The following is a 12,164-nucleotide window of genomic DNA, read 5'->3' on the forward strand; positions in this document are numbered from 1 at the left end:
TAAAGATACTGTATATACCGGCGTACAAGACGACTGGGGGTATAAGACGACCCCCCCACTTTTCCAGTTAAAATATAGATTTCGGCACATACTCGCCATATAAGACTACCCCGTGGCAGAGGCAGCGGCGACACCCTGTGTGGCCTCGGCCTCAGGAGAGGCAGGCCGATAGTTGCAGGGGCGGGACAGAGCCCCGGCGGCAGCGGCACCCCGGATGGCCTTCCTTGGCCTCGGCGGAGGCTGACTGATTGTCCTGGGGGTGGGACAGAGCAGAAGCGGCGGTACCCCAGGCGGCCTTCCTTGGCCTCAGCGGAGGCCAACCGATCGTCGCGGGGGCGGGACAGAGCAGCGGCGGCACCCTGGGTGGCCTTCCTTGGCCTTGGTGGAGGCCGGCCGATTGTTGCGGGGACGGGACACGGATGTTTCCACGGAGGCTGCCTGGCTGGCTGGGGAAGAGGGGAGATGTCCCCTCTTCCCCATCCAGCCAGGCAGCCTCCATGGAAACGAGGGGTGCCCCAGCCTGCAGTCCTCGTATGGAAGCTGCTAGCTGGAGCTCCTCTCTTGCACGGAGGCTGCCTGGCTGGCTGGGGAAGAGGGGAGTCTCTTCCCGGCTCTGAATTTCTTAAAGGGGCAATTCCCCAAAGATTGCTTAAAGGGGAAACTTCCCCTTTAAGCAGTCTTTGGGAAATTGCCCTTTTAAGAAAATCATAGACAGAGGCTCAGGCTGACTGCCTGAAGGGCAACCTGGAGCCAGCCTGAGCCGAGGGGGATGTGTGGGGCCGGTGGCGGCGGTGGTGGCAGGCAGGCGGGCAAGAGCCACATAGCAAGCAGGAAAGAGCCTTTGGCTAGGCGGTGGCAAGTCCGAGCAGGGGATGGGGGGTGCCTGGCCTATAAGATGACCCCCGGCTTTTGTTAAGATTTTCCTGCGTTAAAAAGTCGTCTTATAGGCCGGTATATACGGTATTTGAAATGTGGATACTGCTCAATTAAATTGATTAGGTGAAAATTCTACTTCTAATACTAATAATGCTTCTAATAATTATTTAGTTCAGTAAGAAGAAGAAATTATATAATGTACTGACACTGAATGTCCTAATTTTAAATAGCACTGTGGAGTACAGACACAAGGTTCTGAAGGGCAAGGATGCCTTTATGGAGCTTCCCAAGGTTGGTTGAAACTTTCATCTGCAGATACAAGAACTGTTAAAGTATTGCAAGTTGACTGTTTGTGAGCTGAAAACTCTTTTGCTGATCTTACCTTTTCTGATTATTTTCCAGAACTGTTTACTTAACATATTAACTACTGCTTCTATATTGCTGTATCTTTGCTTTACCAAGAGTAGCTGTTCAACTATGCACATATCTTCTGCATCACCTTTGCTATGATCACTTTCAGGATAGAATGGTAGACCACCCACAGCTGAAGTGCTGCATGAGTCAGATCATTTGTTTCCTGTCAAGAGTAACATTATCAACTTGAAACCTTCTCCAGAAGCCAAATTCCCAAGGGATTTGGCATCAACTGCATTCTTGGTGGACTTGGTTGTTGGAGGAAATTCTTGGATAATTTTAGTTGTGGACTTTGTTGTTGAAGGAAACCATCTGCATAGTTATGGGACACTACTGCTTAACAAACCAGCACAATTTTCATGTTATTGTTCCTTTTTTTGGAGAAAACTATATTTTTGTTACATTTCAGGTGTATGAGTAGAAAATATTTTCCACAGTACTTACGGGTCCATCAATTAAGGGAGGGAGGAAAGAACAGAGAGGCAGAGCATTGGAGTAACCAGAGTAACTAAACTTTATCTGGAGAGAAATGGCCACAACTTATACAGCAGCTGTCAGAGCCTTAGCACGGCATGAGGCATGGATCTAGTTATTAGGCAACCATTTGTCAGTTGATATCTCCCCTCTGCTATATGCCAGCCAGTCAGCTAAGCCAGGAAGGAGGACATCTGGAATAGCAATTAGATGGGTTCCACATGGACACTGAGCACTCAGTGGTCCCATTGCCACTCAAGATGAGGGTACTCCTGACATGTCCCCAAAGCAATCCCTAAGGGAATTTCTGAAGTGAGGGAAAGGAGCACGCAAGCTGCTTCCCCCACCAATAATTCAGCTCCATGCTGCTACCACCAAAAAGACAAAATGCAATGCCCCAAATACACTACAGAAAGGGAGGACTTGGTGGGAGAAAGCACAAGGCCAAATGAGGTCCAGGGAGGGAAGAGGCATCTAAAGTGGGCCTTGCAAGGGCCCAGGTGCCATCCTGAGAAGCTTCTAAGTAGTGTCGGATTGGCCAGTAAGGCAGGATGGAGGTTAGCAGCCATACTGTGAAGGTCCCCAGCCCAGAATAACATTGCTCGACCCGGAAGAAAGGCCAGGTGGCCAGAAAACAGCTGCCTGTGTCTCTGCCCAGCTGAATGTTGTGTAGGCCACCCACACGAGGAGGGCACCTTCTCTTCCTCCTCCCTCCAATACATGCCAGTCGGGTGACCTTGGGCTAGTCACAGTTCTTCTGAGCTCTCTCAGCCCCACCTACCTCACAGGGTGTTTGTTGTGAGGGGGGAAGGGAAAGGAGATTGAGTCTCCTTACAGGAGAGAAAGGGGGGATATAAATCCAACTCTTCTTCTTCTTCTTCTTCTTCTTCTTCTTCTTCTTCTTCTCCCTGTGGACCCACAAATGGGGCCTAGGTAAGTCTGGGTCTCCAGGCTTAAACTGGCCAGACTAGGAGCTAGTGCAGTTAGAAGAAAGAAAGTAATCACCACCCCCAACGTTATTTTTGCATTTCTTGGTAGAGATCTAGGAAAAAAAATTTGAGGCCTAAGAGAAGCCTATTCTTATCTTTATCTTATCGCCCAATTTAGAGAGGCCTGTAATGGGGAAAAAATCAAGAATTCAATATGTTATGAAGTAACTTTAAAACTGCTTATAAAGTCCTTTACAAGTTATTGCATTTTTTCCCTGCCCCCATAATGTCTCATAACATGCAAAATATTTAAAGGTTGTCTTTCTTTCAAAACTATTTTGTAAACTTACCTTTTATAAAGCAGTATAGCTATAACAATACAGATAATAAACACAACTGCTAGAACTGGTCCTACAACCCAAATCAATCCTTCTTCTTCATCTGTAATTGGCTGGGGATTAAGATCCACTGACACAACAGTTTCCGAATATGGGCTGGTTGCATACATGGTCTAGAGGGAAATAAGATTCTTGTTTAATGATAAAGTAGCAAAGATTTTTTAAAATGGAAGTAAAGCTGGGAATATTAAACTTATTTTTGGTTCATAGTTTTTGTTCCCATTATTTTTGCAACAATTTCAATATAAATGGAGAAAAGGAATAGCCTAGAAGATGGTTATAAAACATAGTGACAACTTGGAACAATTTCTCCCCGTAGAGATGTTCAATGTATTGTCGAAGGCTTTCACGGCCGGAATCACTTGGGTGCTGTGTGGTTTCCGGGCTGTATGGCCGTGTTCTAGCAGCATTCTCTCCTGCCGTTTCACCTGCATCTGTGGCTGGCATCTTCAGAGGATCCTCTGAAGATGCCAGCCACAGATGCAGGCGAAACGGCAGGAGAGAATGCTGCTAGAACACAGCCATACAGCCAGGAAACCACACAGCACCCATAGTGACAACTGTATAATAAAGAAAGTGTTGTCTTTGCAATCAGACAAAACTCTCATGAAAGAAGAGCCACTAAGACTTTGACTTGGATTAATTCAACTCAACAGGCTCAGACCAGCACAAATATTTGTCAGGTTTAAGGGCCAATTAGGAAGATACCAAGTGACTTCTTGTATGTTAAAACATGAATGTCTGCTGCACCTTCTTACAATTCTCATTCCATGACTACTTAATTATTTCTTAAGCCATATTACATGTAGTTAAAACTACTGAAGCATAAAGGCACATAAGAAAGAGATGAATTACATAAGAGGGAAAACACAATTCATTATTTAGATCACCTCAGGAATTATTTTCCAACTTTAATACATTTCACTGATAAATTCAGGGGCATATTACTATAACTAAAGAAGCTAACTGAGTATGTCCTTGATAAGTTCTCTTTTTTTCCCCCAAAGATGTTTGGCAATGAATACCACTGTCTGAGCAATACTTCTCTAGGAAAGAAATAACCTGTGGTGGGATTCAAATAATTTAACAACCGGTTCCGAACTTCCAGTGGTGGGATTCAAATAATTTAATGACCAGTTTGCTGTCCTAATGACCTCTTTAAGTATTAAAAAAAGATATACTGAAAGGTAGTTTATTATTTCATACATTTAATACTTAAACAAGAAAATAAAATGAAGTGCACAAAACTAGAATATGTTATAAGAGTTTTAAAATATTAATGAAAAAAACTGCTTGAAAAACACGGATCCTCATGATTTTTGCAATAAGTCATCCCAAAATCATCAGCACATCATAACTCCAGCCATTAGCCACATGTCTGAACACAACAATCACACAACAATCACACACTTCGTAGTGCCACAGTGGCACAAAAACCTGCTTGAAAACATGGATACTCATGGATCCTCATGATTTTTCCACTTGGTCACCCCAAAATCACCTGCACATCAGAGCTTATAGCCCTAGACACATGTCCGAACACAATAATCCTGCATCCCATGATTTGTGCCACCGCAGTGACACAAAAATGTAATTAAAATACAAATCCTCATGGATCCTCATGATTTTTGCACTTGGTCACCCCAAAATCACTAGTACATCACTGTTCATGCCCCTGGCAATGTGCCTGAACACAACAATCACACATCCCATGCTCCGTGGCACCGCAGTGGTGCAAAAACCTGCTTGGAAAACACAGATCCCCATGAATCCTCATGATTTTTGCACTGTCACCCCAAAATCACCACCTCCCAGAAAAATGCCAGCTGACCTAGGGGTGGGGGAGAATCAGCCTAGGTATCTTACTGCCATGGTATGTAAGGACAATGTATGTACACATACATAAGGTAAAGTGCACACATATTCTCCAAATTCACATTTCAAAATTTTCTTACTCTTTCAAAATTGGCAGATACAGGAATGATCATGTATACCTGGGTACATATCCCCTTTGAAACTGATAATAACAAAAGATATGGAGTATCCAGCCAGGAAGCAATCTCAATGTCCTAATGTATATTAATTCAAGAATGTATTGAAATGTATATTTCACTATATTTATAAAAATGTTTAAATAGTAATTGAAAACACCCTGATATTCATGATAGCTAATATATTACCTGAGTGCACAAAATAATCTGCAAGTCATGCAACTCCTTAATTTAAACTCTTTTTCATCAGTATAACTATCCCTATGCATTCAGTCATTTTAATCCAGTGAAGTAACAATGGTTGATTATGCACAAGGAGTTTGTTGCGGGGTGGAGGTGAATATCCATTGCAGCAAGACTTTTTGTATGGACTGCCACTTGTATGGAAAGCCCCACTTTCAATTTTCACTCTCTCCGCTGAAAGTAAATCTACTTATAGCATGATTTTAATTTTGCTTTGCTGCCAGATCAGGACAGATTTTCCAGTGGGCACAGCTTTGCCCTAGACCTCTTCCCTCTGCCCACAGCCAGTCTGCCTCATCTTTCCCCCCTCCTCCCCAGCTCCCTCATGCTGCTTTGCATGATTCCCCCTTGCCCTCATTGTCCTTTTGCAGTTTGCACAGTGCAATTACTCCCCCCCCCCAAACTTCCTGCCATTAAAAACAATCAGTGTTTTGGCAAAGTGTACAGATGCAATATTCAAGACTTTAATAGTTCAACTTTTTATCTTGATATATTGATCTATCGATAGATTGATATATCAATCTATTAATAAGATTAAAGATAACAAATAAAGATTATATTAAAAATTAAAGCATGCATGCGTGATAGAGAACCTGCTTAACATTGCCCTTCTGGATGCAAGTAAAAAGCCAGCTGATGGGTAACGCCTGCCACACTGCAAACAGGGTGGTGGGGGTAATAATGCCAAACATGCCCCGAAACAAAGACTACTTGGCCAATTCGCTTTGAAGTTGCAGGAACCTCGCCATGCATAATCGGCCAATCAGTAAAGGAGGAGGGAAAAAAAGAGAAGGGAAAGAAAGAGGGGAAATAGAAATAGGGAAAGTTTTGTGTGTTGCATATACACATATTGGTATTTATCCTTATACAAGACTGTTAAGATAGAAGAATTTAAGAAAAGAACTTTTAACAAGAGAAGTTGACTCCTAACCTGTTGAAAGCACTGAAAATAAGTACGGATTTTTTAAATGCACCACTTTACACAGTACATAATTAAACTTACACAAGTATAATAACATGCAAAAGAATTGGCAAAGAAATACATTTTAAGAACAAATCAGCAGTTTAAAATCTGTGGTCAACTTACAGATTCTGAATGTTCCATAACAGCTAAAATAAAGACAACATATTCTTGGCTGTTTTGGAGCTGCTTGTTCTCGAAGCCACCATACTGTTTCTTATCCCCCAGGGTGAACTCAGTAGGAAGTACTTCAAAGTGTGCTGCAATATATGGCTTTAAATCTGCTTCTCTCCCCAAACGAATGCTTCTGCGTTTCCGTGCTATCTCCTTAAGTAGCTTTAGGGCAGGTAGAAAAAAAAGAGTGGAGGAAGAGAAAGAAACAACAGTAAACAACACGAATGTAACTTATTTGATGAGCTGATGAGAAAAAATCAGTCCAAGAAAGTACAGAAGTACAATTTATTTTCACAGTTTGACAAAACTTAACTATATTAAATCCTATCCCTTTTTAAGATGGTCAAATTACAATTAATACAATTCAATTTTTAGTAACTATACTGTCTTTATGCTAATTAAAGAATACACTGCAACCACATGTAGACCAACAATGAATAACTGGCTAGGAAATTGGTCCTATTTCTACACAAGGATTTAAGCCATTATTTATTTGATGATAACATGTGATGCATCATCTACCAATGTTAGACAGTACAATTCTATTTTTTCATCACATGACTGTTTTGTAGCCATAAATACCGTGTTTCCCCGAAAATAAGACAGTGTCTTATATTAATTTTTGCTCCCAAAGATGCGCTATGTCTTATTTTCAGGGGATGTCTTATTTTTCCGCTCCACAGCTCAAGCATGTAGGTAAGGGGGGGTTCTCGGGTTTGAACCCCCCTTCATGTCCGAAGCTCCGCCCACCCGTTTGTGGGTTTTTAAAACATTTTAGTGTTTTTTGGTTTTTGGCCTGCAGGGGGCGCATTGTTTGGGCTAGCAGCACCAAACTTTCAGGGATTGTTTGGTGGACTCTCCTGATGTTACTACCCAAGTGTGGTGAGGTTTAGTTCAGGGGGTCCAGTTATGGACTCCCAAAGGGGGTGCCCCCATCCTCCATTGTTTCCAATGGGAGCTAATAGAAGATGGGGGCTACATCTTTGAGGGTCCATAACTTTGGACACCCTGAACTAAATTTCACCAAACCTGGGAGGTAACATCAAGAGAGTCTCTTACTGATACCACCCAGGTTTTGTGAAGTTTGGTCCAGGGGGTCCAAAGCTATAGACTTCCAAAGGGGGTGCCCCCATCCTCCATGGTTTCTAATGGGAGGTAATAGGAGATGGGGCTACACCTTTGAGGGTCCATAACTTGGGACCCCCTGAACCAAACTTCACCAAAACTGGGTGGTATCATTAGGAGAGTCTCCTAAAGATACCCTAAATGTTTGGTGCTTCTAGCTTAACAATTGCACCCCTGACAGCAGGCACCCCCCAAATTTCCTTTTAAATCCACCCTCTTCGGCATGGATTTAAAGGGAGAATCTGAGGTCCTCAGTTTAAAAGAAGAATAATAATTTAGATTTATATCCCTTTCTCTCCTGTAGGAGACTCAAAGGAGCTTACAATCGCCTTGCCCTTCCCCCCTCACAACAAACACCCTGGGAGGTGGGTGGGGCTGAGAGAGCTCCGAAAAGCTGTGACTAGCTCAAGGTCACCCAACTGGCGTGTGTGGGAGTGTACAGGCTAATCTGATTTCCCCAGATAAGTCTCCACAGCTCAAGCGGCAGAGCAGGGAATCAAACCCGGTTCCTCCAGATTAGAAAGCACCTGCTCTTAACCACTACGCCACAGTGAAAGTGATGCTGTTTCACGATGGGGGATAATCCAAAACAGCATCACAAAACAGCATCACTTTCAATGTTATTTAACTGGGGACCCCAGATTCTCCCTTTAAGGTGGATTTAAAAGGAGAATTTGGGCTCTCTAAACACCATTGAAAGTGATGCTGTTTGGGGGTGGATTCTAGCATCACAGCGGCTGCCCGGGGGGAAGGGGGGGGAGTCAGATTTTGCACCGGGCTCCATTTTCCCTCTACGCCTCTTCCCAGAGAGGAGGGCAGAAGGAACTGCCGGCTGCCGGCCCAGCTGGTGGGGGGCAGGGGAGGGCAGGGCGGGGGAGTCTGCTGTCCTTGGCCTTGGAGAGCTGCTTTTATAAGTGCTAGGCCGGGGGCGGGGCTTGGGGAGGCGTGGCCATGCCCTAGGGGCAGATGTGGGTGTGGCCCCACCCTGACCCCCCCATAAAAAATCTATACCTACGTCCCTGCCACAGCTGCATGCTCTGGTGTTCTGTTTGACAGGCATGCTTCCAAACAAAAACTTTGCTACGTCTTACTTTCAGGGGATGCTGTATATTTAGCACTTAAGCAAAACCTCTACTTCGTCTTATTTTCAGGGGATGTCTTATTTTCAGGGAAACAGGGTACTGGCAAAATAATTTCAATATATGATAAAAATCTATGGATTTTATATCATGTTAACTTAGGACAGACAATTACTCTAGAGTTAAAATAAAACTGATATCCAATTGAAATGCATCTCATTTGACTCCATGCATCAAATAACATATGGAAGTAATCATACTACAGATTTATATTCCAGTTCTTCCCTCCAAAACTGAAATTATACCTTATATTTATATTTCTATATTTTTCCTATGATCAATAAAATCCTATGTATCAGAATATGCTGATGACTAAAAAAGGAAAAAAATGTACTTTTAAACTTATGGGTGATGGTAATGGTAATTTAATTTCTATACTGCCCTCCCCTGGGGGCTCAGGGCGGTGTACAACACACAAAATATAAGCAACAATGAGCAGTATTACAAAATATCAAACATCAGCAATCATGATAGAATAAAACAACATTATAAACATAACAACAATAGTCAGATGTCAGGTGACAACAACAATAAACAATGTTTGAAATATCAATAATTATGGCAGAGAGGATTACATGTTCACATTTCCAGTTCTTACTTCTACAGTGGACTCCATCTTTCTGTCTAACTTGATGTAATACTTGCTCCAATATTAATCATGGTTAAGCTTTCAGTTTTAAAACAGTTTTAAAACCTTACCTGGGTTACAACTTATCCTAGCTAGGGGGAGAAGGAGGGAGAGAGGGAGAGCCATCCAGCTACAGCTGACTTATGATTATTCCATTGAGTTTTCAAAGTCAGAGATATTCAGAGGTGGTTTGCCATTGCCTGCCTCTGCATCATGTCTCTGGTATTCCTTGGAGGTCTCCAGACCCTGCTTAGCTTCTGAGATCTGATGAGATCAGATTAGCCTGGGCTTATCCAGATCAGGTAGGAATAGACACTTTTAATTTCAGTCACATATCTAAGTCTGAATTTGGTCCCAGAGTGTGGATCAAAAATTGGCACAATGGAAACAGGTATGGAAAGAAGAAGAAATAGCCCAGACCTAAAGGAAGAAAAAAACCTACCTCAAGAGATTAGTGGCTTTGAAACCCAGCTTATCACAACAACAAGATGTCACCAAGATCCAAGAGTTTCCCAGACATCTCTTACATAAGACATCTCTCATAAATGACCTGGAAGTAGGGGTGGGTAACATGGTGGCCAAGTTTGCAGATGATACCAACTTATGTAGGGTGGTGAGAACCACAAAGGATTGCGAAGAGCTCCAAGCGGACCTTGATAAATTAGGTGAGTGGGCTAAGAAATGGCAAATGCAGTTCAATGTAGCAAAATGCAAAGTGATGCACATAGGGGCAAAAAATCCAAACTTCACGTACATGCTGGAGAGCCGCAGGTTCCCTACCCCTGCACTAGAACATATTCAGATGGAGACGTTAATAACAAACAAGTGCTATCAGTCACAGACCAGGAAAGGGATTTGGGCGTCATAGTTGATAGTTCCATGGGAATGTCAACTCAATGCCTGGCAGCTGTGAAAAAGGCAAAGTCTATGCTGGGGATAATTAGGAAAGGAGTTGATAATAAAACTGCAAGGATTGTCATGCCCTTATATAAAGCAGTGGTGCGACCGCACTTGGAGTACAGTTCTGGTCACCACATCTCAAAAAGGATATCGAAGAGATAGAAAAAGTGCAGAGAAGGGCAACAAGGATGATTGAAGGATCGGAGCACCTTCCTTATGAGAAGAGGCTGCAGCGTTTGGGACTCTTTAGTTTGGAGAGGAGACGTCTGAGGGGGGATATGATTGAAGTCTATAAAATTATGCATGGGGTAGAAAATGTTGACAGAGAGAAATTTTTCTCTCTTTCTCACAATACTAGAACCAGGGGGCATTCATTGAAAATGCTGGGGGGAACAATTAGGACTAATAAAAGGAAACACTTCTTCACGCAACGTGTGATTGGTGTTTGGAATATGCTGCCACAGGAGGTGGTGATGGCCACTAACCTGGATAGCTTTAAAAAGGGCTTGGACAGATTTATGGAGGAGAAGTCAATCTATGGCTACCAATCTTGATCCTCCTTGATCTGAGATTGCAAATGCCTTAGCAGACCAGGTGCTCAGGAGCAGCAGCAGCAGCAGCAGCAGCAGCAGCAGGCCGTTGCTTTCACCTCCTGCATGTGAGCTCCCAAAGGCACCTGGTGGGCCACTGCGAGTAGCAGAGTGCTGGACTAGATGGACTCTGGTCTGATCCAGCAGGCTAGTTCTTATGTTCTTATGTAAGGCTTTTTAATGTAAAAAAGATGAAAGTGAGAGATAAAATGGAGGAAGGGGAAACAATGATGGGAAAATGGAGAAGCAGCATTGAAAAGCAGGTGAGGAAAGGAGAACAAGGGAATGGGAGGATGATAGTAGCAGTGACAGGGCTGGTGGGAGGAAAAGAATACGACAGCAGTGGCAGGAATGAATATGATGAGAGAGTTGGGGGAAAGGGAAAAAACAGAGGTGGTGGTGCAGCTGGGGGTCAAGAAAGAGGAGAAGAAGCAATGGCCACCCAGGAAGAGAATGCTATTTTTCTTTCCTTGCACATCCTTGTGTGTACCTCTCTTGTACAACTTTAATGAAGTATCATAGCAATAGGCAATAGGCATTAGTAAAAGAGATGCAAAGGCAGGAAAAGAAAAGAAAGAAATCCAGCACTCGTGGTTATGGTAATAGTCATCAGAGTTCCTTCTTGTACTTATTTCACTAGAACAGGGGTAGGGAACCTGCGACTCTCCAGATGTTCAGGAACTACAATTCCCATCAGCCTCTGTCAGCATGGCCAATTGGCCATGCTAGTAGGGGCTGATGGGAATTGTAGTTCCTGAACATCTGGAGAGCCGCAGGTTCCCTACCCCTGCACTAGAACATATTCAGATGGAGACGTTAATAACAAACAAGTACCTTGGCATGATGCCTCTTCTACAGAGTGTCATACTAGCAAGCATGTTTAAGAGTGTAAATTCTGATTCAGTTGACAAAGTGTTAAAACTCATTTCTGTGTCTGATTGTGTATATGCCCTCGTAGGACACAGAAAATATATATTCTAGAACAAAAGTAAATGTGAACATGCGTGTGTGTGGGTAAGAGACAGATGACAAAAATCTCATCTACATCATGTAATCCACATGAATGAATAGACCTTAAGTGTATCCCTTCCTTCATTCATATTTCAGATATAGAAGATGCTGTTGTCATATATCATCAACATCACATTCATTCCTTGAGGTATTTTTCCCTGATCAAGGTTAGTTTGAATTAGGTTACAAAAAAACAAAAAAAATTGCTTAGAACACCACTGGAATTCAGATCATGTGTCCTTATTCATGTAGTTTTCATAATATTTAGAAACACATTTGAATGTTACCTACAGCCAGATCCAAAATAGTGT

At 42.8% G+C, this 12,164-nt stretch overlaps 1 protein-coding gene across 42 annotated transcripts in view; it reads right to left on the minus strand.

Annotated features, from left to right (window-relative positions):
• The window catches only part of PTPRD (protein tyrosine phosphatase receptor type D), a 1,487,793-nt gene that overhangs the window by 138,079 nt on the left and 1,337,550 nt on the right, over nt 1-12,164 (minus strand). For all 42 annotated transcript variants that reach the window (XM_048502785.1, XM_048502811.1, XM_048502810.1 and 39 more), the window contains 2 exons: nt 6,413-6,622; nt 3,044-3,204 (listed from right to left, as the gene is read on the minus strand). In XM_048502785.1, the coding sequence (XP_048358742.1) occupies nt 3,044-3,204; nt 6,413-6,622 (371 nt within the window). The remainder of the gene's footprint in view (nt 1-3,043; nt 3,205-6,412; nt 6,623-12,164) is intronic.

Source organism: Sphaerodactylus townsendi, linkage group LG07 (assembly GCF_021028975.2).
Source record: "Sphaerodactylus townsendi isolate TG3544 linkage group LG07, MPM_Stown_v2.3, whole genome shotgun sequence".
Classification (NCBI taxonomy): domain Eukaryota; kingdom Metazoa; phylum Chordata; class Lepidosauria; order Squamata; family Sphaerodactylidae; genus Sphaerodactylus; species Sphaerodactylus townsendi.